This window comes from Cynocephalus volans, chromosome 9 (assembly GCF_027409185.1).
Source record: "Cynocephalus volans isolate mCynVol1 chromosome 9, mCynVol1.pri, whole genome shotgun sequence".
In the NCBI taxonomy this organism is placed as follows: Eukaryota; Metazoa; Chordata; class Mammalia; order Dermoptera; family Cynocephalidae; genus Cynocephalus; species Cynocephalus volans.
This window is the reverse complement of record NC_084468.1, coordinates 123,352,741-123,379,959: the sequence shown is the minus strand read 5'-3', so window position 1 is coordinate 123,379,959 and position 27,219 is coordinate 123,352,741. Positions and strand designations below refer to the sequence as shown.

Sequence of the window (27,219 nt, the reverse complement as noted above, 5' to 3'; positions counted from 1 at the left end):
GGCGTGTGGTTTTAGATGGAGAAGTGCGTATGTGCATCACATGTGTGCTGTAAAGGAGCCTGCCCGGATCTGGGAAGCAGAGCAGAAGCACGTTATTAAAAGGCAGCTAGCAAGAGGAAGAAGTAGCTCAGGAAGCTTTGGGGGAGGTGTGGGATAGTGGGCATGTGAGGTGATGTCATGGTAAGGAGGTCAGACTTGTCTTCAGCCTCTGGTACAAAGGAACAGGAAGCTGGTGATACATCCCAGATGCTTAAGCAAAAATACTTATGCTTGTAGGGGGGATACATGACATGACACATAACCCCCAACTTAGAAGGCCTGTGTTGCTGTTGTCGACAAGAGTGGATTTATTCCTCACTCAAATGAAAGTTTCACATAAATTTCACCTTCATTCTAGGGTCTAGTTTCATATTTAGCCACCAACATAATTTTTATCTTAAGTAAAAGGTGGTCATTAGTGAACAGGGATATTTTCCTTCATAAGACTGAGGAACTAATCTGACCATTATGAAAGAACAGAATATGAGCTGAAAATATAAGCCCGACCTAAAGTCTCTCATGTCTTCATTATCATTAATAGTGCTAATGACGGGAGCTAACATTGGTGAGCCCTGCTACATGCCAAGCACTATGGAACCATGCTCCCTGAGAGCAGTGCTGATAAAAATAAAGGAGGAGTTTAAGGTCTGCAGAGAGGGCAGTTTCTAATTGTTTCCAGATTCTTCTATCCAGGTCGCTGTGTGTATGGTGTGGAGTCAAGAGCTGTGTTTATTGCTACAGAAGTGGAATCGAGAAAACTCTCTTTGGGGTCTATATTTCTTCTAAGGCTATTCTATCCTTATTTGTCCCCATATCTTCTCAAGCTTAAGAAAAGACCTGGGCCCCTTTTATTTTGGGGAGTCCCCAGGTATATTTACAAAATGAAGAAATACCATTAAGGTTAAAAAACAAACAAACAAACAAACAAAAAATATCTTTATTTTTAAAAAATACAGTACAGTGTAATGATACCGTTCACAAGATAAACACGGGACATTTAAAGAATATTAGTTGATAATGGACTGAGAGCAGTCTAAGCCAGTAACGGCACAATTTAAAGCCATAAAACAGATGCTGTCTTTCAATCCTATCAGAGTTTCTCAGTGACTGTGTGTAAAACCCCGTTTGAAGAATTTATCTGCAAATCTAAACTCAAGGGTCTTTGTGGATGGAAGGCCCAGGGTCGTCGGTTGGTCTTATGCCCTGACCCCATCCTCACCCGCCCTAGGCCCTCCTGACCATGCATGAGCCTTCTCCTAGACTTGCTTCCTCTGAGAAACTGGTTCTCAGCCAAAATATCTAAATATGTAAAATACCAATCCCAGATTTCTCAGTGTTGCTGCTTTTTTTCCCTACTTTCTCGTGTCCTCCTCAAACCCCACCACCACTGCCGGGCAGGCTTCTGCTCTTAGAGATGTGACAGGGCAGCCCTCCTCTCAGAGCCTCAGCATCACATGGTCGAATGTGGTTTGCCTGTAAACAGGTTCAGCAGGCAGAAAACCAGCAGAGCAGGCTGACAGAGCACCTCCCTCCAGCAGCGTCTGGAGGGAAGGAAGAGCATGGGGACACAGAGCGGGCAGCTTTGGAGAAGTGGCTCTTCTCAGGTAGTCTGAACTGGTCTCCCTTGGCCACCATCCCAAGGCTACAGAGGGTCTGGAAATGATGGTGGAAGTGCCTGTACCTTTACTACACAGTGTGCCCTGAGCTCCCAGCTTTCCTTCCCTTCTTCCGGTCTTAGTGGTTGCAGCAGAGAGCTCCATTTGGCAGCATGGTAGTGCTCTTGTCTATTAATGGAAACATTGGCCTGTCTCCCAGTATAACACAGATAGGCCTATGCATAAGTTATGCAATCTTTGCTTTGACAACTTCATCGGAAAGGGTGGGGGCAATAAGAGAGAAAGGTTCAGGTTGGGGAAAACAGTAAGCTCAGGAAAGAAAAATCTTCCTAGCAGCTGAGGACAGCTGCTCCCACTCCCTATGTTTAAATCAAGAAAGAAAGGTAGCAAACATATGGGTGAAAAACCTAAAGGAGCAGCTGACAAACCACTTACAGTCCATGTGTCCTGATAGCAGCCACTTGGATGTCAGCAGAGGCGTGCTCGCCTCTGTGAGGCAGGTTTCACAGCTGCCGCGGCTTGGGTTTTCTTACAGCCCCATGGAGGAGACATCCTGTGGAGGCAAGTGGCAGTTTTCAGCCATCTCTGGAGTTCTTGAACTCCAGAGGTCGGCTGATTCTGGCCATGCTCTGTGGTTGCAAGCCTTGAATGGAGAAAAACCACAGAGAGCAGGGTGGTGCCACAAAGGGCAAGCTTGTCCAGGTGAATCGAGAATTGTTGGAAGATGGTCAGCGCCCTTCAGAGCCATCTCTGGGACTTGAGAGCTCTTTGTTGTAGCAATGAAAAGCCAGCCTCATTCCTGAACCTTTAGCCAAACTCAGTTGTTCATGCCACATCCAGATCTCAAAAGGGGAACCGCCACATAGGCGTGTCTCTACTGCACACTGCAGAGCATGAGGCGGACTCAGGTGGAAATTGTCCAGGTCCCAGACGTAACCTGGGCCCCTCCTAAATTCACTGCATTTTGTTCCATGTCAGTTTAGGCTTATTTTTAATGTTTTTAAAAATAATATTTATTAAAAGTAATAGATGTTCATAATAGAAAAATTGAAAAAGTACAAAAATAAAAATCGGTTATAATCCTTGTCTAATTAGATTATTCAGTGGCTAGTATTTTAAAAACTGCTTTTTTTCCCCGTCTCTCTCTTAACTATATATTGTTAAGCTTCTTTCTGTGTGATTAGTCAGTCTGAGAAGCCATGATTTTTATTGGCCGCCTAGTATTCATGGTATGGATGTACCATAATTTATTTAATCAAGCTCCTATTGTTGCACACTAATGAACTTTTAACCAATTTAGAGTTGCTTTGGTGGTGGAATTAATCACAACAAAGGGATCAAAAGGACTCTATAATTTACATCAAAGGCAGAGGAAAAGCATAACTCTCGAAGTTGTGTTTCTACTAGAGGGACCTGTGGTAACTATGTTCAAAGAACTGATAAGGACAAATGGTATTTTTGTTGTTTTTACCCCTAAGAATGTCCTTGAAAGCCTGACCTTCCGGTGACTGGTGGCATTCTCACATTTTGCACTGGACTGCCAACTTTAACCCTTTAACACTCAGTGAAGGATCTGATCAGTAGCTCAGAGAAGCGGTGCATTATAGGGCCGTCTTTTTTCCACCTCTCCAGTCATACCTGATACTGCTTTACACTAGAATTCATCACAGCCAGTTAGTCAGCTGAGGTCAGCAAGTACTTATTTTATTGCAACTGTGGACCTAGCTCTGTGCTGGATGCGAGGCAGAATCATAGTCCCGATCCCCAAGGAACTAAAGACCTTGCCAGGAATGATGCCATAAGGATATCATCCTGCCAGAAAATTATAATTTGCTGTAAGCATTTGGAAGATTCGGACTTTCTACCTCTCCCCTGTTACTTACTAAGAATCAATAGGGTGTATAATCATGGACATGCCATGTCATGAGCATGGAAAGCACGTTATTGCATATGGCAGGGGAAAGTGGGAGGAGATATAAGAACACATCAAAATATTAACCATGGTTGCCTTTGAGTATTAAAAATGAGTATTGCCTTTTTTTTCTTTATACTTTTCTGCATTGTTTTTCATTTCTTCCCAGTGATGTGGGGAGCAGGGAGAGGAATCAGCAAAACATGTAGTATATAGTTGCTTTATCAAATGTCTAGGTAGAGACTCCATTTTGCTCATTGAAAACCTAGAAAGAAAGTCAAGTTTCAGTCTTAGTTCCCATTATCTTAGGAGCTAAGCTAGAGCCAGAAACACAGCTCTTCCCTCACCCTGGCAGATGAGCTGCATGACCAAGGGCTATGGCAATAACAAAATAATATAAGGTCCAACAAAGAATTTTGCTGAACCTGTTCAGCAGCCTTAGCATTGGGCCCCAATTTACTGTTTTAGTGATACGCTTCCTAAATTGATAAACTCTGCCTCAAAATCCAGTCGTCTTGGGGACACAGCACCACACGTCACAAAACAAACCTTTTAATCCAACCTTCTTCAATAATGTGCTGAGACAAAGGGGTTTAGATGGGGTGGACCCTGTTGGGGCTCTGCTGTGAAGTTATTGTAAGCAACTCTCCAAACCCACAGTAAAAAATCATTCTGGAAAAAAAGCCTGTGAAAGAAGCTACCATGCTGAAACCAAATTTCTGCCCTGACACTTGATCAACTTCAAAGGGAATTCTAAGGTTTTGTTTTATTTTGTTTCTTCCTTCCACTTATGGTTGAATGGTCTAATCTTATGCCCTTTCTTTAAAAGTCGAAGTTGATACCACAGAAGCATCCCAATTTGGGGTATCAAAATAATGTATATTTTTGTGCTATTTCAGTTTTATCCTTTGATCCCAAGAGTTTCTACCTTTTTATTCTATGTCCATTCTTCCCTCTGCCCCTTCCCATTTCTTTTTACTGCAGAGTCCTCCTGGGTGATCTGTTCAATTTAGACCAGATGCATGTTATGGTCTGTGCAAAAATCAGAGTCCCCAAAACACCACCACCAGCAGTGGGACATCAGACAAGTTACTTAGCCTCTCAGAGGTCGTTTTTTAAAATCAACAAAATGAGTTTATGTACACTGGTGAAAGCACCTAACAGAGTGCTCTGCATACATTAGGTGCCCCATAAGTGTTAGTTGTCTTCTTCCATTTTGCTATCTGGTTGTCTCCATATTTGAAGAACCCTTTCCAACTAGAGGGCACTTTCCTCAAATCATAGTTTTCCATAGCTCTATCTTAATATCACACCAGGGTAAGTCTACTTGATGTTTGATGCTTCCTTAGCAAGGGAGTTTACACAGGATTCACCCCTTCCACAGTCTTGGTTGCTCTTCAGCCTCCACAGCAGAGCTGGAACCAGAGGACTGTCCTTCCTGGAAGAATGGTGGCCATGGGCTCCTTTCAGAATTCTTGGGTTTACATTGCAAACTAACCTGAGCAGCCTTCTTAAATATTTGAGAATTTGAGGGTGTTCCAAATGCAGAAGAATTTGCAATAGAAACCTAAGTAAATCAGCATTCCGACTTGCTTTTGAAAGTGCAGATTTGCAGTCTAATCAGACACAGGTTACTGTCAGTGTCTATAAACCAGGATTATTTGCCCCAGTGATTCTCAAAGTATGAGGCATCCTAATCACCTGGAGAGCTTGTTAAAAACACCCCCAGAGGTTCTGATTCAGTAGGCCTGGAGTGGAGCCTGGTAATTTGCATTTCTAACAAGCTTCAAGGTGATGCTAATGATTCCAGAACCACACTTTGAGAACCCCTGATTTATCCCATTATTGTTCCCAAATTGCCCACACTGGAAGTGGGAGAGGTTCTAGAGTTTCCTTAGCCACCTTTTTGTAGAGCTTCATTAGCTATGTCATCTCCAAAGTTTTCATTGCCAAGGAGTTATTATGAATACATACAACTTTCACTTCAGGGGATGGGGACTGGTGGGGTCAGGTGGCTTGCTTGAGTCCCTGGGAGTCACAGCAGGTGGCGCCGTCCAGCCTCCACCGTGGGTGTTGGATTGGTCCTGTGCTACCCACTGACGTGAAACTGCGGGACTCTTGCCCAACAACTGTGATGTTAGCTTTGACCTTTGATAAACTCCTGCCTTCTGAAACTTAAAACTTGAATAGTACCTTGGCAGGAGAAAGCCTCTGGATACGGATGAGAGGTTGGACGTAGAAGCCTCTTGATGTACAGAATTTAGTCGAAATTCCGCTTGGGCTAAAGATTGATTTTTTTTTTTTTTAATTATATGACCCAGTTCAGCGTGTGTGTGGAAAGCACGGATTTGTTTTCTGGGACATCCTTTTTGTTTATGTATTATTTTTACTCTCTCCTGCCACGAACAGCCCTGGTCTCTGTCCCCCCGTCCTTCCTGGCCACGGGCACACACGTCGGCTTCTTTGTTAGGCCGCCTGCGCCCAGAGGCTTCCCGGGCTGCCGGGAGCGCGCGGGCCCCAGTCCCGACTCCTTAGTCGGAGGCCCCTAAGGACCTGTAAGCAGAGGCTGGAGCCGAGAGGCTAAATTACGCCCCGGGGGACTTTTTACGTAAAATCCTAAATTTCCCGTAGGCGTTCGTGGCCACGCGATCGCTGAGATTCTGAGCCGAGGCTCCTTGCCGGGGCCCCTCCCCGCGCCGGCTTTGTGCCGCCCGGGCTACGGGGACCCCTGTCCCTCCCGGACCGCCCGCCCCCGGGCCTGGTTTACGCCACCGTCCCCCACCACGTCCTCCGCTCCCGGCCCTTCCGTTTCCTTCCACGTCCTCTTCCCGCGCCCTCCCCCACCTGACAGCTCCCTCCCCTCGGGCTGGAGGAAAAGTCGGTCCTAAGAAACCAGGCCGGTGTCAGTCGGAGAGAGGGGGCGATAAGCCCAGAGATGCACGGCGATGGAGAGAGAGCTCATTCTGGGTAAAGAGGGCCTCGGGCCACCAGGGAATTCCTGGATTGTCTCAGGCTGTCGTGTGTGATGTCCATCACGCCGTGCGAACACCATCTGCTCGGTATTATGCTCTCCGTTGCCAGGCTACCTGCTGTACGCAGGAACACTTGACTGCCTGGCTCCACGTTCGCAGGCCCGGCCCAGACGCGCGGGGCGGGCGGCGGAGGGGGAGGGACAGCGTCCTGATTAAGCCATCTGCACGGGGCGGGGGCGCGGGCCGAGCGGGCGGGCTGGCGCCGGAGGACCGGGCTGACACCACCATCTGCTGGGCCACGGAGAGAACAGCAGCTGCGCCTTGATCCCCGACGACGACCGCCTGAGAAGGGCTGAAGCCCTGGGCACCCGCAAGTCCCCGTCACCCAGTGTCATCGCCGCCGGCAGGACAGCCTTTTGTGGTCCTCCTTCCAGGGAGGCCGCGGTCTTTGGTTCGCCGCCAGCAACCCCGGCCCCTCTCGCCCAAACACGATGCATGTTCTTGAAAACACTTCAGAGAGATAAAGCTTCCCCACGCACAGATTTATAAATAAACAGCTGGCTGTTCTTGGGAGATTATTTTTACCACAGCTGTGTTTTGAAGTGGAAAACTGCCTCTTTGGGGGAGGTAAGGGTGTTTTTTACACCTTCCACCTCACTCTGTCCTTTAGAAAATTGCTAAAGATCTTTTCCCTGGAAGGGGGAGATATGTAAACTAGGTTCATTGGTTTTGATTTCTTTTATCCCTTTATTTTACTAAAGAGTGAGAGGGTTTGGAGAGTAATGAAGATCTGTGTAGCCGATTGGATTTCTAAGGGAAAGAGACTGTATTAAGATTCTTGGTGGAAAGCAAGGGAGGTCTTTGGGCAGGGACAGTAGAGTGGAGAACAAGCCAGTAATTAAAACTAAAAATACTGCATCATTTGGCTTCCAGGCATTACATTTCGCATGACGAAAAGCTCATCCCGGGTTTTCTCTAATTGCACAACACAGTGTGTGTCCTCCTTAGAAACAAGAGTGGTGGCTTAAAATCCTGAAATTTGACAGACTATTTCTCATTAAGCCCTCTTAGACTGGAGGTTAACAGATGCCATGTAATACGGAACAGTTAGTGGCCACAGCCAGCTTCATTTGTAAGGTCAGTCGCTCGGTGCATCGTCACACTTTGGAGTACACACCTGAGGCTGGGGCTGTCGGTGTTTCTCACCCACTGTTGAATGCAGCAGAGCTGGTTGGGAAAGCCCTAAAGATGTTTCATAAGGAAGGCAACCCTCCAAGAATGCTCATAGCCCCTCCTGCCTGTAGGTCTTCAGGTCTTCAGTGAGAAACCTGAAGGCAAAACCTTTGGGAGAGCATCATTTGGGGAAATATATAATCCTGAGAAGTAATAACCTGACTATCCCTCTGGGAAGGTTTTTCCACACTGTGCTTTTGAAATATTTCTTTTTGCCCTAGGAAGATGGGCAAAAACTGGTTCGATGTATCAATATCATCATCCCATTTGCCTCTCCCTTTCTTTCCCCGGTAGAGAAAAGGCTGGGAAAGCAACACGTCTCCAGTACTTACCATTTCTGGGCGCACTCCCTAACTGCACAGGGCTGGTCACAGGGGACAAGAATATCTCAAAGTGCACAAAGATAGCAGGGCCAGCCCAGACCAGCCCTCTCAAAAAATCAAGCTGAAGAAAACTTTATTTTCCCGTGAGTCTCATTTTCTTTCCAACTCTCTCCTCATCAAAACTGGAAAGTATCAAATATACTGAAATACACAGGGGAAAAAAAAAAACATATATCTGTATTTTTGCTGATTGGCTAACTATACTTCAGTGTAAACTTGTTAAAGTGTTAAGTCAATCAGCCATTTGTCTCAAAAAGTGGCAAGAAACAGCTTTATCTCATTGGAAGGAAGGGCTTAGAAAACAGGTAGCAAGTATTTGGGGGGGAAAGGAAGAGCCTGAAACATCTAGACTTCTGCAGGCTCAGTCGTAAAGTAAACTTTGGGGAGCATAAAGGTTCTTGGTGTTTTTTAGTATGAGATCCTCCTATCAACATCAAAAATATTTCATAACTCTCTACATAATAATTGTCTATTTACAGAGAAAATACACAAAGACAAAAACTTTTATGAACTTCAGCAACAGCACTTACAGATGAAATATAAAACCCAATACATTTATGAGAGACACACTGTTTAGTCTGAGGGCAATTCTTAGGTGCACACTTGGCACCATGGACCCCATTATCTGGGAAAGGCCCGAGCTAGTGGAAGGAACACTGAATTGAGAATCAAACTCAGCGTTCTAGTTCTGCTCCTTCTGGGTCTTCCATTTACTAGCCGTATGACTCGGGCTACTGCCCTAACTAACCAGAACTTCTTGAGCTATTGTTTCTGGGGTGAGAAGGGTAGGAAGTTTTTTGCGTTTTGTTTTGGGGTTTTTTTGGCTTATTTTGTTTTGTTTGGGTGGATGGAGGGAGGGAAGGAGAGCAACTGAGGATGCCGTTTAGGTAGCTCACAGGTAAAAAGAAAAGCATGAATGGCTCAACACCAGACAGTAGGGGGAAGGGAACACACAAGCCCAGGCTGTGGGGAGTCGGATCCAGGACTGTCTCTCTAGGACAGACAGAGATAAAACTCAGCCATGTGTTTTGAGAGGAAACAGCCCAGCATGATTGACGATATCTATATTGAAAAGGTAACAAAGCAAAAAGAGAAAAAGTATTAAAATCCAATTTGGATTAAAGTTTTAAAAAATATAGTTATTCACCTTCATTTCTTATTATTTAGGTCTTATAATGCCTCGCAATAGCACTGTGTATGTCCCTATATGTGTGACCACTAATTTCTGTCAGCTCCTCTATGTTCAGATTAATTTCTTGAAACTTAACAAATTAGATGGAATATTTTTGTGGAATGCTCACATAATACTTGTCAGGTATTATGTGAGCATTAACAGGAAAGAAAGTGTCTTGAAATGTAGTCTTGTGGCCGCATGTCTCCTCTCCATCAGCTATTTCTCCTTAATAGTCAACAGTATCCAGCCCAGCACAGGCTTCTCTTCTGAGCACATTCTCCAAGTAGTCACTTGGCCTGTGTGGAATTAGTTTTTTACTACTTTACTTCCTATTCTCTAAGTACCAGAACTTAAAAGTTGCCATCATTTGACTGGCAAATAATTATGGAATCAAGGGACCCAATCTGCCCCCCACGCCCCCATACACATTTGAATTATCCCAGATATACGAGACTTAATTCTATTTTTAAAGATGTTAGGAAATGACATAGCTTTGGTCGGTGTAAAACATTCCCAGTTCTCACCATCAATAACTCTGACCAGCAGGATTCTTTTTTAACATATATCAAAGCTCTCAAATATTGAAATCAATTAGAATTCCATCAAATATCAGACCTGTTGATTAATTCATTCCAGCAATCTTCTGTAAATGTGTCTCCCGCTTGATAAGATGATGTTTATTTTGGCCAAGTAGACAGTAAGGAGTCAGGGTTAACAGGGAAGTTCAGGACGTGCCTTTCCAGACTTAAGGTGAGCCCGGCCTAAGGGCTTATTCCCTTTCCTTGAAGGAACACAGGACATTGGTGGAAAACCCAATCCGCATCCGTCAGTCAGTCCTATCAAGAAGCCTGGACTTGGTCTCAGATTTCCCAGAGCCATGCTCTACTATCCCCTTGTAGCCTCTCCAGTTCCACTGAGGTAAAAAGCCAGGTTTGAGGTTGTTTTTATGCAAATGTCATGTGTGCCACTCAGACACCCTCAGGTCAACAAGCCTGGACCTCTGCCCCATTCCCTTTTCCCAGGGGCTTCTCTCTAAATGGCCATGAGTCTCTAGGTGAAATTACTGCATCTCTCTCTTTTCTTGTCCTCCCAGGAACAGCACCCGGTTGGGCTTCCCCGCACCACAGGCCCCATGCAGTCCTCCGTGCCCCCAGGCTCGGGCAGCATGGTCTCTGGAGCCAGTCCTGCAGGTCCTGGCTTCCTGGGCAGCCAGCCCCAGGCAGCCATCATGAAGCAAATGCTCATAGATCAGCGGGCCCAGCTGATGGAACAGCAGAAGCAGCAGTTCCTGCGGGAGCAGAGGCAGCAGCAGCAGCAGCAGCAGCAGCAGATCCTGGCCGAGCAGGTAACATGCCCTGTGCCATTCATTCATTGTCTGTGAGGGAGTGGCAGTTCATGTCCTCTGTCAAGTTGCTCACAGTCTACCATTTCCCAGGATTACTGAAGAACCTGAAGAATTTAGTACTTTCAACTAGTTAGGCTTTTCCCTATAAGGAATTAGTCTGTTCTTAAAAGACAGGCTTCAGCCATCGGTTTGAAGGCCCATTTGCCAGAGACATTTCTTCGATTCAAGCGTGACTCCTTTTCTTCTGATTTCTGGTGCAGGGGTCTATATAATCAGTTCACAGAAGGAGATGGCTCACATTCTTCATAAGCCCTAATATTTCTAGCATGAACAAAAAAATAAAATAACAATTCAGAAAACTTTGTTTCTTAGAAGAAAGTGGCAGGAGGAGGGATTGAGTAGAATTCTGTAGAATTGGTCATGAACAATGGACCAGGAACAATAGCAGAACAATAAGGCCCACAGAACTACCTGGGAACCTGAACTTGGGGTTACAGAGAAGGGGCAAACTTAAGAAAATTCCCGGCAGCTTTTAAAACAGCTCAGGAACTCTGTGAGTTAAAAGAAGGCCTAACACAAATACAGCTGTACCTTAGGCAGCTTTGTCCACTCTTGCCATATAATTCCTCCAGCTTTCAAAGAAAGCCTTCCCAGCAGACTGCTCCTGTAGGTTTCAATTTGTTTTGTTTTCGGAGAAGCCCAGGCCTGATTTAGTGTTATCCCAGGGAAAGGCCTGAGGCTGTCCACAGAGATCCCTACATGGCCCCCGCGAGGGCCTGCACAAGGCATCCGCACAGCAGGCTCTTTATTATAGGAGCTGCGAGGTTGTCATATAAGGCTCAGAGCCCAACATAGCTCTGTCTCGTAGTTATCCTTCTAGAATGTTCCTAATAGGATCAGAATTTTGGAAATTGACCAAGCATCCACCACTACATATATATGAGATATGATACAGTGTAGGACACAGGGACATAGAGGTCCCTACTAACCAAGAACAGCAGTTCCAAGTAACACCAGTCATCCCCTGAAGAGAAAAATTATACCATTGAGCACAGTTCACTTATGTTCCCTTTTTTTGCTTTTGTTCCTGAACAGCTGTGTAATTATCTCCCTTTTTACCAAGGTCAGTCAGCCGCCTGGCAGCTATTGTACAAACAAACCTCTCTCCTTCTCACCCTGCATAAGGTGTCTGACAAGGAACCATGCTAATATCTCTCAGGCAGTGATAAATGGAACTGCTAACAGAAGCTGGGCTTTGTAAATCCTCTCCTCAGCCAATCCCAGGAAATTCCAGGTGTGCCTGATATTTTGAGGGATGGCTTTTGATATGTGTGCTATGACCAAGGCACAAAGAGGGGGCAGGGACTCACAGACACAGAACTCAGCTGGGTCAGCCCAGGAGTTTTCCCACACCACATGGCAAGGTCGGCGAGGTCCTGGGGAACAAGTAAGGAGATGGACAAGTGTGAGAACAAGTGCGTCAAAGTGATGCCCACAGACGAGGAGGTGGGAGAACGGGGGAGACCGCACAGAATCCAGGACACAGAGAGAGGCTCCTTGGAAAAGATGGGGGAATGGGACACTGCATCCCGAGCATAATTTCTTAGAAACTGTGTACTGGAAGACGCTGAGGGACCAAGGAAAGATCACTTTACTCAGCATCGGAATTTGCCCGTTCTTTTTCTTGGGATGTGATTTTGGAAAAACCACTCAACCTCTCTCTTCATCTGCCAGGTTAGGTTTTAATAATTGCCCAGCCTTCCTCCTGTAGATGTTTTAAGATCACATGAGATAATGTGTGTAAAATTCTTTGGAAGCTGTATACTCTGCACAAATGCATGTGGGAACCTGTCAAGTGACCCAGTTGTCGGGGAGTGTCATGTAAGAGCTGCAGCCACAGGTGCCAGCCAAGTCAGTGTAGCACCTGACCTGCACCTGGAGACAGTGCTTATCAATGCAGGCTGCCCTAGAGGCCCACAAGTGGTAAGCTCTCAACTCTTTGTTTTGAGAGTGAATATTGCCATATCAACACCAAGCTCATGTTCTTGGTGTCTACAGCATTAAAAGTTTGAAAACAGCATTGAAAGTAACATTTTTAATTTTGGAAATAGCATATTGGAAACACTTGGGTTTCCTGAAAGGACATTTGAAGGAAAACAGAAGGATTTGGTATCTTGCATATTTTGGAAAGTTTAAAATGATTCTCCATGGAGTTGGAGATCAGAGCAGAGCAGGTTGAAAGGAGGTGTGGATAAACATTTAACAGGCATTTATTCTCAGAGAGTACAGAGCATGTCACCTCTCATCCATTTACAAAGGTTTGACAGAACTTACAATTTTAGATCTGAAAGAAACATTTGAGATCATGGAGTCCCATCATTTTACAAATCAGGAAACTGAGGCCAGGGAGCGTATGTGATTTATCAGAGGCCAAAGGGCTAGAGAAAGGCAGAGCTAAGGTGGAACTGGGGACTGCTGAAAGCAGCCACACCCCTAAGCCACCACAAGCTGTCCAGGGACTTATTCCTCCTGGTAAGTGGGGCAGTTAAATTCTTATACAATAGGGGAAGTTTGGCTGAGGAGAAGCTTTTAAATGCTCTGCTTACTCTCAATAATGCCCTTATATTGCTGCCTAAAAGATTCGCATGGTGTCTTTTCTACACAGTCAATTGATTTCAACAGTCTTCTGCAGACCACTATGGTAGGCACCACAGGGTGGGGTCAACAGCGTAGAGGCTGTTTTTTCTTTGGTTGCCAGAATGCTGGCTGGCCTTGTAGAGAAAAAGAAAAGAAAAAGAAAATTATAGAGTTGCAGGAACAAACACAAGAAAAAAATAGAAATAAACACATGTGTTAAGAAGTGGTCAATGTGTGTTATTTTTATAATGAACACTCTAAAGAGCAGGGACCTTGTTGTATGTTCTTTATAGCCTTGCAGATGAAAGGTGCTCAATGAATATTCAGCTGCTGTAGAAAAGAGGTTAAACGACATCCCGAAGGTCATGCAGCTACTTGACAACAGAGCTAGAACTAAAACCTCTCTCTCTGCTCTTTCCACCTCACTCTTATTTTCTTTCCCTTTGCAAATACAGCATGATAATGATCATAATAGCCTTTGCCGTGTATTGGTAACTGCGCTAGCAGTGCAGAATCCCCATGAGTGGAAGAAAGACTAAATCGCAGGCCTCTTGGCTCCTGCTATATGTGGAATCCCACGTGGTTTTCTTAAAGCTGTAAATGCTGAATATTTTACGTGTAGAGACGTGTTTTACAGGCAGTATGGCTTCATGGGAATAAGATTAACCTTTTCTTATAGCCCCTGAGAATCCCATCTTCCTATGCTCAAAGCACATATTTAGGTCATTAAAAAGTAGTCGCTTGTCCCTTGGAGCCGGGTCCCCACAGTGCTAAAGAAAGCATACAGGCTGATGTTGGGAAGTCCAAGTCAAAACTGCCTCCCTCAGTACGCGTTCTCTTGAGCCAGAAAGTCCACACATCAGAAGCGCATGCAGATGTTCACCAAAAGGTACGTAGAGGGATGTTCATCGCAGTGGTATGTGTAACAACCCCAATGTGGAAACACCCTACATGACCATCACTTGTAGAATGGGTAGATAAATTGTAGTTTATTTATACAATGGAGTACTATTCAACAGGGAGAAAGAACAAACTACAAGTATACACATGTATATGGATGGATCTCACAAACATAGTGGTGAATGCAAGATGCCAGATACAGAAGCATTGTATGAATCCTTTTCTATAAAATACAAGAACAGACATGACTAATCTACGTTGTTAAAGGCTGGGATAGTAGTGCCCTGGGCCAAGGGAGGGTGGTGTCTGGAAGGGTACCAGGGGCTCCTGGCAATGTTCTGTTTCTTGATCTGGGCGCTGGTTACTGGAGTGTGTTCCTTTTGTGAAAAGCCACCCAACTGTACACTTATATTCAGTGCTCCTGCCTGTATGAGTGTTATTCTTCAACACAAAGTTTCCTTTTTGGTAAAAACCCTGCCTTCATCAGAACTGCCAAGATATTTAATTGCATGTTCTCTCCCCATCTCACCTCTCCACCCCTCTTGTCCTCTGTTATTCTAGCAGTTGCAGCAGTCACATTTACCCCGGCAGCACCTCCAACAACAGCGGAATCCATACCCAGTGCAGCAGGTCAATCAGTTTCAAGGTGAGGCCAGTGCACACATCTTCCATTTTGTGCCTTACTGTTGTGAAGTGTAAGTGAACATGTAGCCAATGGCATTGCCCCACCTGCTGTATCTGTGTTCAGGTAATATTCAAAATATTTAACACCTGGTAGCATAAGACTACCAACAAATCAGAATGGATTCCTGGAGTCCCCCTGTTGTGCCAAGTATTAAACCTTCTGGTCACTGGGTCACAGAGAGGTCCTGGGGGTCCAGGGAGGGGCCGGGTTACCCCTTGTAGGATGTGGGACTGGGGCAGCTGTTCTTTACCAGAGGTACAGAGTATTTCAATAGTTTAATAATCAGTAAGGAAACACAGGTGCCTGTTGGTCCGATATCAACCTTGTTTGTTTCTAGATCATCATTTTAGTGACCACAGGGGCAAAAGTCCAGTGCCACTTCTTTCTTGCTAAACCCGGCAGGTCAGCTGACCAAAACCCTCACTTCCAACAACCAAAGTAGAAGAATCTGGCTTACAACAACTACTGATCTATATAGAAGACAAATAGGGCCTTGAGGATGTTTGTCGGGATCTGCCACAATGTGTGGAAATCCCGAATCATGACCCCAGTAGCCGTGGGTGCACTATATGTGAGCGCTGCCACTCCTAGATGTGGAAGGCCCACTTAAATATCAAATTCTTCTATCTCCAACAGAGAGAGCTCTTGAGGGTCTTGTATCAGGTGGAGGAAGGGCCTAGGACCCTTCCCAATCTTATCCACAATAGTTTTCAGGGAACTTACAGGGGTCACCTAGCAGCAGAAATCCTAAATACCGTCCTCTGCCTGTTTTGTGGGATCAAGATCGATGTGTCCTAACTTGTGAAGTGTTAACCTGTCCCTTTTTACGAATCTGCTAGAAGCTATGAAGCCGCATGCACAGAAATATACATACATGTAAATATATACAAACTTTTATGTCATTTCATAAGTGTTAACCTCCTGAACTTTATCAATAGGCTGGGTGAAAAATTCCTCATCTAAGGTAGCATTTTTCGGGCTGGGTGATTAGCTCAGTCAGTTACAGGGCAGTGTTAAAACACCAATGTTAGGGTTCAGCTTCCCTTAACAGCCAGCTGCCCAAAAAAAATAAATAAGGTAGCATTTTTTCCGTCTTTGGGTTGCAACACACAAGGTTATGAAAACAATTTAATGGGTTACAACCAAGATTTTAAAAATGAAATATAATAGAAATTATCAGAGCATAGCAGAAACTTTTCTTTCTGTTATAAACCTGCGTATATATACCCCAGATCATGTACTGTGAGCTGTAGTTTAAAGAGTATGAAAGCCACCGATGTTTACTGACAGAGCTCACTGAAGATCACCCGTGAATACTGGGGCTTGAGTAGCTACCACTCCCTTCCACCGCCAGGATGTTAGATTCCTTTGGACTTGACACAGGGAAGAACAAAAGAAATTAAACTGTCCACAGGTGTTCTGTCTGCTAAATCAGTGCCAGTTTCTTTGAAGAAGTACGTTTCTCATTTTGCCATGGGTGGGGAGGATTGAGGAATAGTCGTTGTTACATACATAGTTCTTGTTGTAGATACAGAGCCCTCCTTTAGATATATAAATATCTATAGTTCTCAAACTTTAGCCTGCATCAGAGTCACCAGCAGAGCTTGTTAAAACAGATAGCCTGACTCCATCCCCAATGTTTCTGATTCAAAAGGTCTGATATAGAACCTGAAAATTTACATTTCTAACAAGTTCCCAGGAGTTTTCAATTCTGCTGACCGAAGGACAACACACTTTGAGAACTGCTGCTTTATATTGTGAACTAATTAAAAATATAAAATCTGATAAACACATCATAGTATCCCTTGAGTTTTCTAAGGCCCATAACTCATTTATTGTTTGGGGGGATAAAGGGACCCACCAATATTTAATAACTTTTCTGTAGAACAGAATAGACACATATTTGTATGAGCTATTCTGAATGCTTTGGGTCCAGTTTAAAAGTTCTACTACTTGAACTTTTCTGAAACCCCAAAACACAGATAATCAACCCGGAAATTTAGCCATGCATAAGCTTAACAGCCAGTGTGACAGTTAAGGGTCCCTGAACTGATTGATTTAAGATATAATAATTTTTTTGCTATCTTCAGTATTTTCGTGTGTTTTGCTGACACTCTAGATAGCATCTGGAAAAATAGCAAATTTATAGATAAGAAATATTGTCCTTGGAGAGAAGTTCTGTTAGAAATAACTTGCATGAGAACCTACATCATATTCTCATCATTACACATTTCAAAGGTCTTAATGACTATCTTTCTCTTCATTGAGTTCTGTGCCTCTGGGCAATGTTACATGCCAATGGGGAAATGCTTATTTTTCATAAATATAGACTTCTTGTTAGTGAAATAGAACATAGACCCTTTTAGGAAAAAATTGCATATTACCATCTCTATTTGAATATTGAAGATTTTCTTTGACGCTGTGATGTTAACCAGCAGACGAGAAAATTAATTTGACTAGTGTCTCACAGTAATATCTGTTTTAGACAAAAAGAAAAAAGAAAAAAGTAGTTGTTTAATATAGTGGTAATCAGGTAGAGACAAGTTAATTCTTTGGATACATTTACGTATTTTTCATTTGTATATTTAAATTTACTTAAGGCATAAAACTAGATTAATAAAAGGTTTTTCATTTCTCTTAGGTTGAAAATATTGTGCTGATTGCTGATTTTAAAATGCCTTTTTTAGAAAAATAAGAATTACATCTAGATAGTGCAGTCATTTACACTAAGTGAAAATAAAGGTTAGGAGTGTATTTCTCCTTCACAAAATTAGTCCAGACAATATCCAGTCCTTCAACATATTTATTATAAATATAGAACAAAAATGTTGAAATTATGAAAGTTCTTTCATCTATTTCCAGCAGCCCATCAGCCTGTTTATGTAATTTGGGTCTATCTAATCAATCTCTGAGTCAGCAATATTTTTCCCTTAAATTTTTTTATAAACAACTCAATAACCCGTTTCACCACGGTTGATCTGATTGGCCATGCAATCAATACAAATTTAGTCGTTAAGGTCACAAAACTTCATAATAAGATTACATATTGCAGTATATGCTGCCCTCCAATGTTTAACCAGGAACTTTTGATTTTAAAAAAAAATCAGTTAGATATAAGTAAGCTTAAAACAAACAAAAAAAAATGAAACAATTGTAGGGATTTCTTCCCATTCGTTCAGGTTTCTCCACAGTAACCATTTCATTTTTCATTTCAGCATGATATTGATCTCAAGCCACAAAAACTTAAGTCATAATCAAAATTCTCATAATTTTCTTTCTTAAAGAAAGGAAGAAAATATGGAGACATATTTGCTGCCCTGAAATCAATAGCCCCATAAGGAAGACAAAAACATGCCTCAGTATTTGCCAACATGCCAGATTTAACAAGGTTAGGCTATTCTCATCTGGTTTCTCATCACGGTTCCAGGTGGGATCAAATTTACTTATAATATCGATTGGCTCCCATGCTGCATCTCCTTTAAATGTCTAGGAAAAAACTATTTTTCTTTTTCTCATAGATTTAATCATTATCAGGGACATAGAAAAATCCATTTTTGTGCACCTCCTAGCCCTTTACAACATTGACTGTGTTCTATGGGTGACATTTCCATTCTCTTGGCTGGTTTGGAAATTTCTTTGGAATATGTAAAGAAGATTTGCTCAAATGCCTAATTAAGATTGAATGACTTGGTGTTGATAGTCTGGCCAACTTTTAAACAGCATCATTAAAACTGCGTTAGCGATCGGCTGAGAAAAAGAGTCATTGACAATTTGAAGGAGTGGACTTTGCTGCAGAAATGCTTACGGTTCATAGCCAAGTCGCAAATAACAGGATGATTTCTTTTTCTAGCTCAGGAAGCTGGCCAGTTTGCACTGACATGTTATGAATCAGAGAATCTGGAGTATGTGGAAATTCTACAGAGTGGATCCAAAATATGTCCCATCTGTCAAAATAGCTTCTTAGCAGAAGTGGTGGCCTTTAACCTCTCAAATCCTACTCAAGTCTGAAGGGAAATTAGTCTAATGGTCTTTACTGATAGTATTCTCTACTGAACCATGTTCTACTTTACAAATAGAATACACAAAGTGATCAGCCATTTCTTCTTAATTTGGCCCAAAAGGTGAATTCCCTCTCACCTCCAAAGAAAATGGTACCTTAATGGTTGAGCATGGCATCCTATCCAGAAGAGTGAGAAATAGTTTGCTTCTGAAGTGTGAACAAAAATAACATCAGGGTATGTTAAGTGGAAAAGTCAATTGCAACAACACATATACAGTATGACTTCAATTTGTGTGTGTCTATATATAAATAAAAGAATGGCTAGCAGTGGTCATCTCTGGATGATGGAAATTTGCACAACTTTAATTTTTGTCTTTGTGCTTTTCAATACTTTCCAAATTTTTCACAATCAGTATATGTTAAAATCAGAAAAACAATAATTGTCTTTATTAAAGATTTATTATCAGAGTAAATCCTTTCGTATCAAGGAATTTTGTCATTCTCAAAGAAAATTCCAACAATTCATTACAGTAAATTCCTTATGGAGAAGAGTGAGTGGTGTGTACCCTTTTTATCCCTGTAGGTTCTCCCCAGGATATAGCAGCCGTGAGAAGCCAAGCAGCACTCCAGAGCATGCGAACGTCGCGGCTCATGGCACAGAATGCAGGCATGATGGGAATGGGACCCTCCCAGAACCCAGGGACAATGGCCACAGCAGCAGCCCAGTCGGAGATGGGACTGGCCCCTTATAGCACCACGCCTACCAGCCAACCAGGAATGTACAGTATGAGCACAGGAATGACCCAAATGTTGCAGCACCCAAACCAAAGTGGCATGAGCATCACACACAGCCAAACCCAGGGACCCAGGCAGCCTGCCTCTGGGCAAGGGGTTGGAATGGTGAGTGGTTTTAGTCAGAGCATGCTGGTGAACTCGGCCATCCCTCAGCAGCACCAGCAGATGAAAGGGCCAGTAGGCCAGGCCTTGCCCAGGCCCCAAGCCCCTCCAAGGCTTCAGAGCATTATGGGGACAGTCCAGCAAGGAGCACAAAGCTGGCAACAGAGGAGCTTGCAGGGGATGCCTGGGAGGACTAGTGGAGAGTTAGGACCATTCAACAACGGCGCCAGCTACCCACTTCAAACTGGCCAGCCGAGACTGACCAAGCAACACTTCCCACAGGGACTGAGCCAGTCGGTCATAGACGCTAACACTGGTGCAGTGAGAACCCTCAACCCAGCTGCCATGGGTCGGCAGATGATGCCACCACTCCCGGGACAGCAGGGCGCCAACCAGGCAAGGTCAATGGTCATGTCTGGCCTGAGCCAGGGTGTTCCTGGCATGCCAGCCTTCAGCCAGCCCCCAGCACAGCAGCAGATACCCAGTGGCAGCTTTGCTCCAAGCAGCCAGAGTCAAGCCTATGAACGGAATGCCCCTCAGGACTTGTCATACAATTATAGTGGCGAAGGTGCTGGGGCTTCCTTCCCTGGCCTCCAGGACAGTGCAGACCTTGTAGACTCCATCATCAAAGGTGGGCCAGGGGATGAGTGGATGCAGGAGCTGGATGAATTATTTGGTAATCCCTAGTCAAAAAGAGTCCCAAGAGCTATAGTCCTAGTGGGTAAAGCTTACAAAGTGAAAAAGAAACAGGATGTTGGCCCATCCTTGTTTTTTTTGTTTTTTTGACCCACGTAAACTGAGCAAAACTGCAGCTGGCTGACAGTGGAAGATCCAGGTGCCAATCCACAGACCCGCAGGACCTCATTTCACCTGATTTTCACACAGCATTTGAGATGAGATACCATCCAGATTCCTGCTGCAAGAGAGGGAGACACGTGGAGGGGCAGGTGGGGAAGATGGAGCCAGCCAAAGCCCCTCTACTCAGTGCTCCCTGTGATTGCCTGGCCCAGCATGAGCTGCTCCAGCTGAGAGGGACTGTTGCCCAAGGTCAGGTATCTGACAGGCCCTCCTGCCCCAGGTCCGGAGACTGCAGCTTTGGAGACACACAACAGACAGAGCCTCGGCCGCGGAGAGTCCCGCTGAGTGCTAGGTGGTTGCACAGAGGTCAGAAGTGAACTGAACTCCGGGTAGAAAGAGATGCGAGGCTTCATATTGCTACTGTGTTTGGAGGGGAGGCATGAGGAACAGCAAGCTGGGTCCTACAGGCCTGTCTCCCACCCGTGACATTCAGTGGCGTGGCTGGTGGCCGCCTCTCAAGGAGAACCAACAGAGCTGGGAGAAGGGTCTGCTGGTGGCCATAACTCCAAGTTGGGCTGGAGCCTCTCGGGGGCCCAATACATGCTGGTAGTTCTCACCTACCCTGTGGCCTCAGGGTGGAGAGACCTCTGCTGGATGCTACACGTCTGCCAGCCCCAGGTCTTCTCCCCACCCCGCCTTTATTCCTGTATTCCTCAGTCTGCCCTTGCTTCTCTGCACAGACTATCCAAGAAGTGAAGCTTCTGTCTTTGGGGAGCCTTGGCAGAGTCAAAACAAATGCAAGGAGAACTTAGACAATGTCTGAAATGTAGAGGCGACACTGGAGATTTCTTCCGTAACATGTGGAGTAGAGTGAATATGTCTGCCCAGAACTGAGCGGGCTGCTCTGATGTCTGGGCGTGGGTTTATATGAGCCACATCTGATACTTCTGATATCCCTGGGGAGGAATGGCCTGGAGGTCGTCTCTTCTGGCTCCCTTTGGGAAAATCCCAGGGGTGATGCTCTAAAATCGGCCTTGCCCATCATACCTACTCATTGGAAAGACAAATGTAAAGCCCCAAGAGATGGAGAAGCTAAGAAACCAATTGTTCCACTTTACAAATTTGGATGATAAAAGTGGGAAGATGTAGTTCCTTTCATACGGTCAAAGGAATCCACTTAAAAAGTTCTGTACAGTTGTTCTCTGTGTAATTCACTCACATCTGCCCTAAGTGAAACCTGTCAGGAGGCTCAGCAGCCTCCACTGTGTAAGGCTAGTCTCTTTAGTCCTTGCCTCCCCTCCCACTGTCCCATTTTGGAGGTCATGTGGCATAAGTATTGTCCCAAGTAAGAGTGGCACGTACTTTTCTCCTGTCCTCTCCTTCCTCCAGGTCCTGAATGCTGGCTCCCTTCTGTGCACTCCCATGCAGCTCGCTGTGGAGGAAGGAGCCCAAGCCTGGGAGGGCAAAGTCCCAAGAAGGCGAGCGCAAATGCACAGCTGGGGGCAGGGGCTGTGGAGAGGAGGCAGGCAGGCAAACACTGCCTTGACTTGCTGTCCTTGTACCCAGGGTTCTGGTCACTCAGCAAGGGGCAGGAGGTGAGGCTGGAGGGGCCAGGCCGGTGAGGGCCTAGGCAGGGGCTGTGTGCTGGTGAGAGGTGGTGGCAAGGTGACCGTGAACTCCCTGAATAGGGAGGGATGCCCCCAGGGAAATTCTGAGTAGAAACAGATGAAAACCAAAAAAAAATTGTAAACAAGTGAGAAGACACAATACATAACTACCTTTTTCTGAAAGGTACAGGAGATAAATATGTAAGCAATGATGAGAAACTGGAGGTGGCCGGTGGAGAGAGGGGGCTCCATTACCTTTTAAAAGCTTCCTCCAAATGCTTAGTACTGGGACCAACTAATAGAGAGGTCAATTTTAATAAGATTGTTTTGTTTTGTTTTTGTTTTTACTACGGTGCTGATGTATATGTAATGTCTAAAAAAAGTTATTTGTACATAAGTTTTTACAATACTGCAGATATCACTGGGTCTACTATCTGTAAAAAATATACATATAAATATATATATACTGTTTGTTTAAAATAGAGTATTTTTATTTCATTCCTTAATTCATCATCACAGCAGCGTATTGCACTTCAGATGACATCTAATTACTAATTTGTACTGTATGACCTATGGCAACTTGCTCCATTCTATTCAGATTTTTCTAGTTTTCTGTTTTTACTTTGTACATTGAGCATTGCTTATTTCCTTTTAAGAAATGTACAGAACTCTGAAATGTAGAAATGAAGTGATGTTGACTATACCACTTTTAAAGAAAAACAAAAACAAAAATAAAAGATCGTTATCTGAATCAATTCAAAGTATAGTTTATCTTAGGATCCTCGCTGAATCTCCAACCTGAATTAAGCATTATTCCTGGGTTTCATTGATCAACTTCAGTTTTCTCAAAATTTTGATATCATTCTTTAGGCATTTATTTAATAGTAGAAATCAATCATTCCCAGCCTTTTAATTCAACCACGCGACTGAAACTTTCTAAATGTGCCACGACATTCTGAGGGATGTGGCCAAGGGAAGGGAGGAAAGTCTATTTTGCAAGGAAGATACTGACGTCCATTTGTGATTCCATATCATAACAATTCAATATCCAACTGGCTTACTCAGAGGACTTGGAAAATTGATAGTAAAAATTTTATGCAAAAAAAGGAAGAAAAATCACGGAGTACATTGGGGGGAAGTAATCAAGGGGTCACCCACTGTAATGGACTCTCAGTAAACACCCCCACCCCCATGTGCGCCTTACTTCTGTCAGCCCGTGCTGTGTTTCTCAAAGCCACGGCCTGGCCAATGACTCAGTGGTGCCGTAGTGTGAAAGCCCAGTTAACTTGTCTGGACAAACTCTGAGATATAATTTATGTTCCAGAGCTCCCCTGCAGGATGAGACAGAGGCTGGGATTTTGCTCGGCCTCTTCCCCTTCTCTGTCCTGTTCCCCTACTCCGTTTCCTTTTCTCCACCTGAGAGCCCTTTGTTAATAAATCACATACACATGCATTCACCTCTCCTCTTTTCAGAGACCTGTTCTAAGACTCTTCATCACACTTTAAAAACCACATGTTGCAAAACTGGGTTAACCAGAAAAATAGCCCACAGCATAGTCATCATCAAAAATAGGTCCAAAACAAAAATGAGTTTTAATATACACAAACCAAAGGAAAGAATGAATTTGGTTGTGGAAGAAGAGGCCAGCCCTGCCCATGGTGGGTTGTGGTTCCGGACTGGCAGGCAAATAACACCATGGAGAAAACAATGGGACACTGGGCTTTGTCCTATGATATGGGCTTAGTGTTTTACCAGATAGCCTGGGCCAGAAAAATGAAGTGATTCAGGGGTGGAGGGAGGGACCAGGGGGAAACTGACACTAGAAGTAAAAACATGAAGCTCTGAGAAGAGTTAATTACTACTCCTACTCTCAATCAATTAAAACCACATATTTGTTATACCAAAATTTGTTTGGCACTGGATGAATGGAATACCTTTCTCCTTTAAAACAATTTTGTATACATAATGTTATTGACCTTTATAAAATCCTAGTGCAGTAAGTGTGATGGGGAAAGAGGAGAAAATAAACCTCTGTCTAGGAAGTGACTAGTCACTGCCTCAATGAGAAAGATGTGTGTTATTGATAGATTAAGGAACATTCCAAAGCAGTAGATGTTCTTTCTGCCTTTGACCAGTCTTTTCAAGGAAAACTGAAGAAAAGCGGTGAAAAACAAATGGCCTGATGTTTTTGCTTATTAATGACTTTTTTGGCCACACCTACCTCCAATCCCAGAAAGAAAAGTAGGAGAGGAAAAAATACCTGGGAAAGGAATAGGGCTACCTCTGTGTAACCAAGACTTTATCTTATTTCCTCTTTTCAGTTTTCTCCTCTATTCTCTTTTCTAAGTTCTAAGGACATTAGATTCCTACACTAGTGTCCTCTGGACAAGGGCCACAGATACCTGCCTCCTTTCATGCAACAGGCCAATTACCACAGCTTCCACACACTAAGGATGCAAGTGTCCCTGCTCGTGTCCCGGACAGCTGCCAGGCCAGCACTAATGGCTGTCAATACCACTGGATCCCAAATCAAACCTACGGCACACAACACAAAAAGTCTTCAGAGCCCTAGAGCCTTATCTTAGATTCTAACTTCTCTTCAAGTTTTTTAACTTTTTGTTATGAACATTGTCAAACAATCAGGAAGTAGGAAGAATAGTATAATGAATACCTATTCTCTTATCAACTAGATTTAATCATTATTAACCCTTCACTGTAAGTGCTTCCATATATATTTTGCAGAACCATTTCAAAGTAAGTTATACTCATCCAACCACTTCACCCCTCAGTGCCCCAGACTGCAGCACCAAAGAATTAGGACATTCTCTTCCTGGCCACAATGTCATTATTGCACTTAACACAATTAACATTAATTCCCTATTATCATCTAACTCTCATCCCATCTTCAAATTTGTCTCACAAATGTCTTCCATAGCTGTTATTTTCTAACCAGGATTTGATCAAGGATTTTACATTGCCATTTGGTTTTTATGTCTCTTAATGTATAGAAGTTCTTCTTCATCCCTGTTTTCATGACGTTGAGTTTTTGAGCCAATGAATCTGATTTCTAAAAATAAAATTAGTCAATTTACTAATACACAAAATATATATAGATAACTGTCAAAACGATCAGAAACTCACATTTCTCTGGCCAGCATGTTTTCTCCCTGTCCAAATCTAATTAGGAATTAAAATAATCAAGAGTTGCCTGGTGACAGTGGAATTAGAACAAAGGAAATAAATTCTATGGTTCAAATGTTTTAAGGTACAAGGTTTATGATAGCCTGGTACACCCATTGCCTATTTCCACATGATGTTTAACGAAATTCTGTGTGTGTGTGTGTAGTTTACATGGCCCAGCAAAATAGAAATCGCTTAAAAATCCTCAAATGTAAGATTTGGAAAGTTTTGGTTTTGTTTTTGTTTTTTCACTTCGAAAAAAATATGATTGGGCTGGCCAGTTAGCTCAGTTGGTTAGAGCACAGCCTTATAACTCCAAGATTACAGGTTCAGAGTCCCCATAGCAGACAGCCGCCAAAAAAATAAAAAACATGATTATGCAGTAATTATGTTTTAGGGTCAAAAATTTGCATTCTCTCTTCCTTCATTGTCTTCGATGTATTAAATAATTAAAATGTCGTGATACAAGTCACCATTAAAACTGAGCAGAATACTAAGTAAAAAGACCATTGAATCATAGCATTTTAGAGTATCAGCCCCATTTTACCTAAGAGAAAACTGAGGCAGAGAGCTACAAAGTGCTGGGGTAGCACAGTAGGTGATAGTGCAGGGTGAGGTAATCTGGCTATGGAGTCTTCACTTCTTTGCTGCATGACCTCTTATTGATGTGCCACGTACAAGGTCAAACAGCCTGGACTAGCATCCAGATGTCCCCATTCTTAGGCCAGTAGGTTCTCAGTGTACTTTGGGATAAGTAATACTATGTATTTGGGATGCAGGAGGTTGTCACGTCTTCTCCCTTCCTATTCTGTTAACACTAGCGTTCAAATGCCTTTATTTCTTTTTCTATTTTTCATAGCCTTTGTAACTTCTTTTGTACCCACAAAAAAGAAAAATCTCAATAAACAGATACTTGAAGATTCCCACACCAGATTCAAGGCTGCCCAGTTTTCTTTGGAAAAATTGATAGAAGGCTCTTTTCCTGTTGTTACAATGTGTTATGTATAATAACATATAATTCCATTTTCCTAAGGCCTTAGAAGATAGAATTCTTCCCTTTTCTCAGATGAAGAAAATGAAGAAAAGTCACGATATTGTGCCACGCAATGATTGCACCTCAGAGTCACAACAGCTGCCTGGGTTCCTCTGCACATCCCAAACCCCACGTGATATATGATGTGGAACAGAACTTGGCCCAGATTCTACAGTCATGAGAACGACCCTCCTTCCTTTGCCTCAGGGCAAGAATATTCACGTACCACTGGTCCCTGGGTGGTTCCTTGAAATGATAACACCTTTTTTTTTCTTTTTCCTTTTTTCTTTATAAAGTACCTTTTCACAGCCAGATTTGTTTTGTGCTATTAGTTGATGATGCTGTCCTCTGGCTACTCTCTGTTTGCCTGACTTCCCCTGTGTGCAGCCACCTGTTGCTTTCCTGCAACCAATGAAGTGGGCTCGGCTGCCTTATCAGCATCTGTCTGGAACTTTCCATCAAAAGAGAAGAAGTGTCAGAGACAGGCTATATTGGTGCTCCACAGAAAGCCCAGCACATGGGTCAAGCTGCTTTGTCCCCACACAAATGGTCATGACTTCAGCATGTACATCTAAAACCAGGACTCAACACACTTCCACTGATGATATGGATAGACAACCTCCCCCCACCACCCCAAGCAAATTTCAGCTCTTAAGCAAACAGGAAATGTATGCTCTAAAGTATATGTTTCTACAAAGCCATTTCAAGAGAAACAAAATACTTCTTTTTTTATTTGACAAATGACATCACATTACCTTCAGAGTGGAAAGAGCTTCTGCAGTCATGAAGTAAAGGGAAGAGAAAAAG

The 27,219-nt window shown here is 43.6% G+C and overlaps 1 protein-coding gene across 1 annotated transcript in view; it reads left to right on the top strand.

Annotated features, from left to right (window-relative positions):
- The window catches only part of MAML3 (mastermind like transcriptional coactivator 3), a 413,182-nt gene extending 391,868 nt beyond the window's left edge, over window positions 1-21,314 (top strand). Inside the window, exons 3-5 of the mRNA XM_063108556.1 lie at window positions 10,423-10,674; window positions 14,773-14,857; window positions 19,480-21,314. Coding sequence (XP_062964626.1) covers window positions 10,423-10,674; window positions 14,773-14,857; window positions 19,480-20,480 — 1,338 coding nt within the window. The 3' untranslated portion in view covers window positions 20,481-21,314. The remainder of the gene's footprint in view (window positions 1-10,422; window positions 10,675-14,772; window positions 14,858-19,479) is intronic.
- The last annotated feature ends 5,905 nt before the right edge of the window (window positions 21,315-27,219 follow it).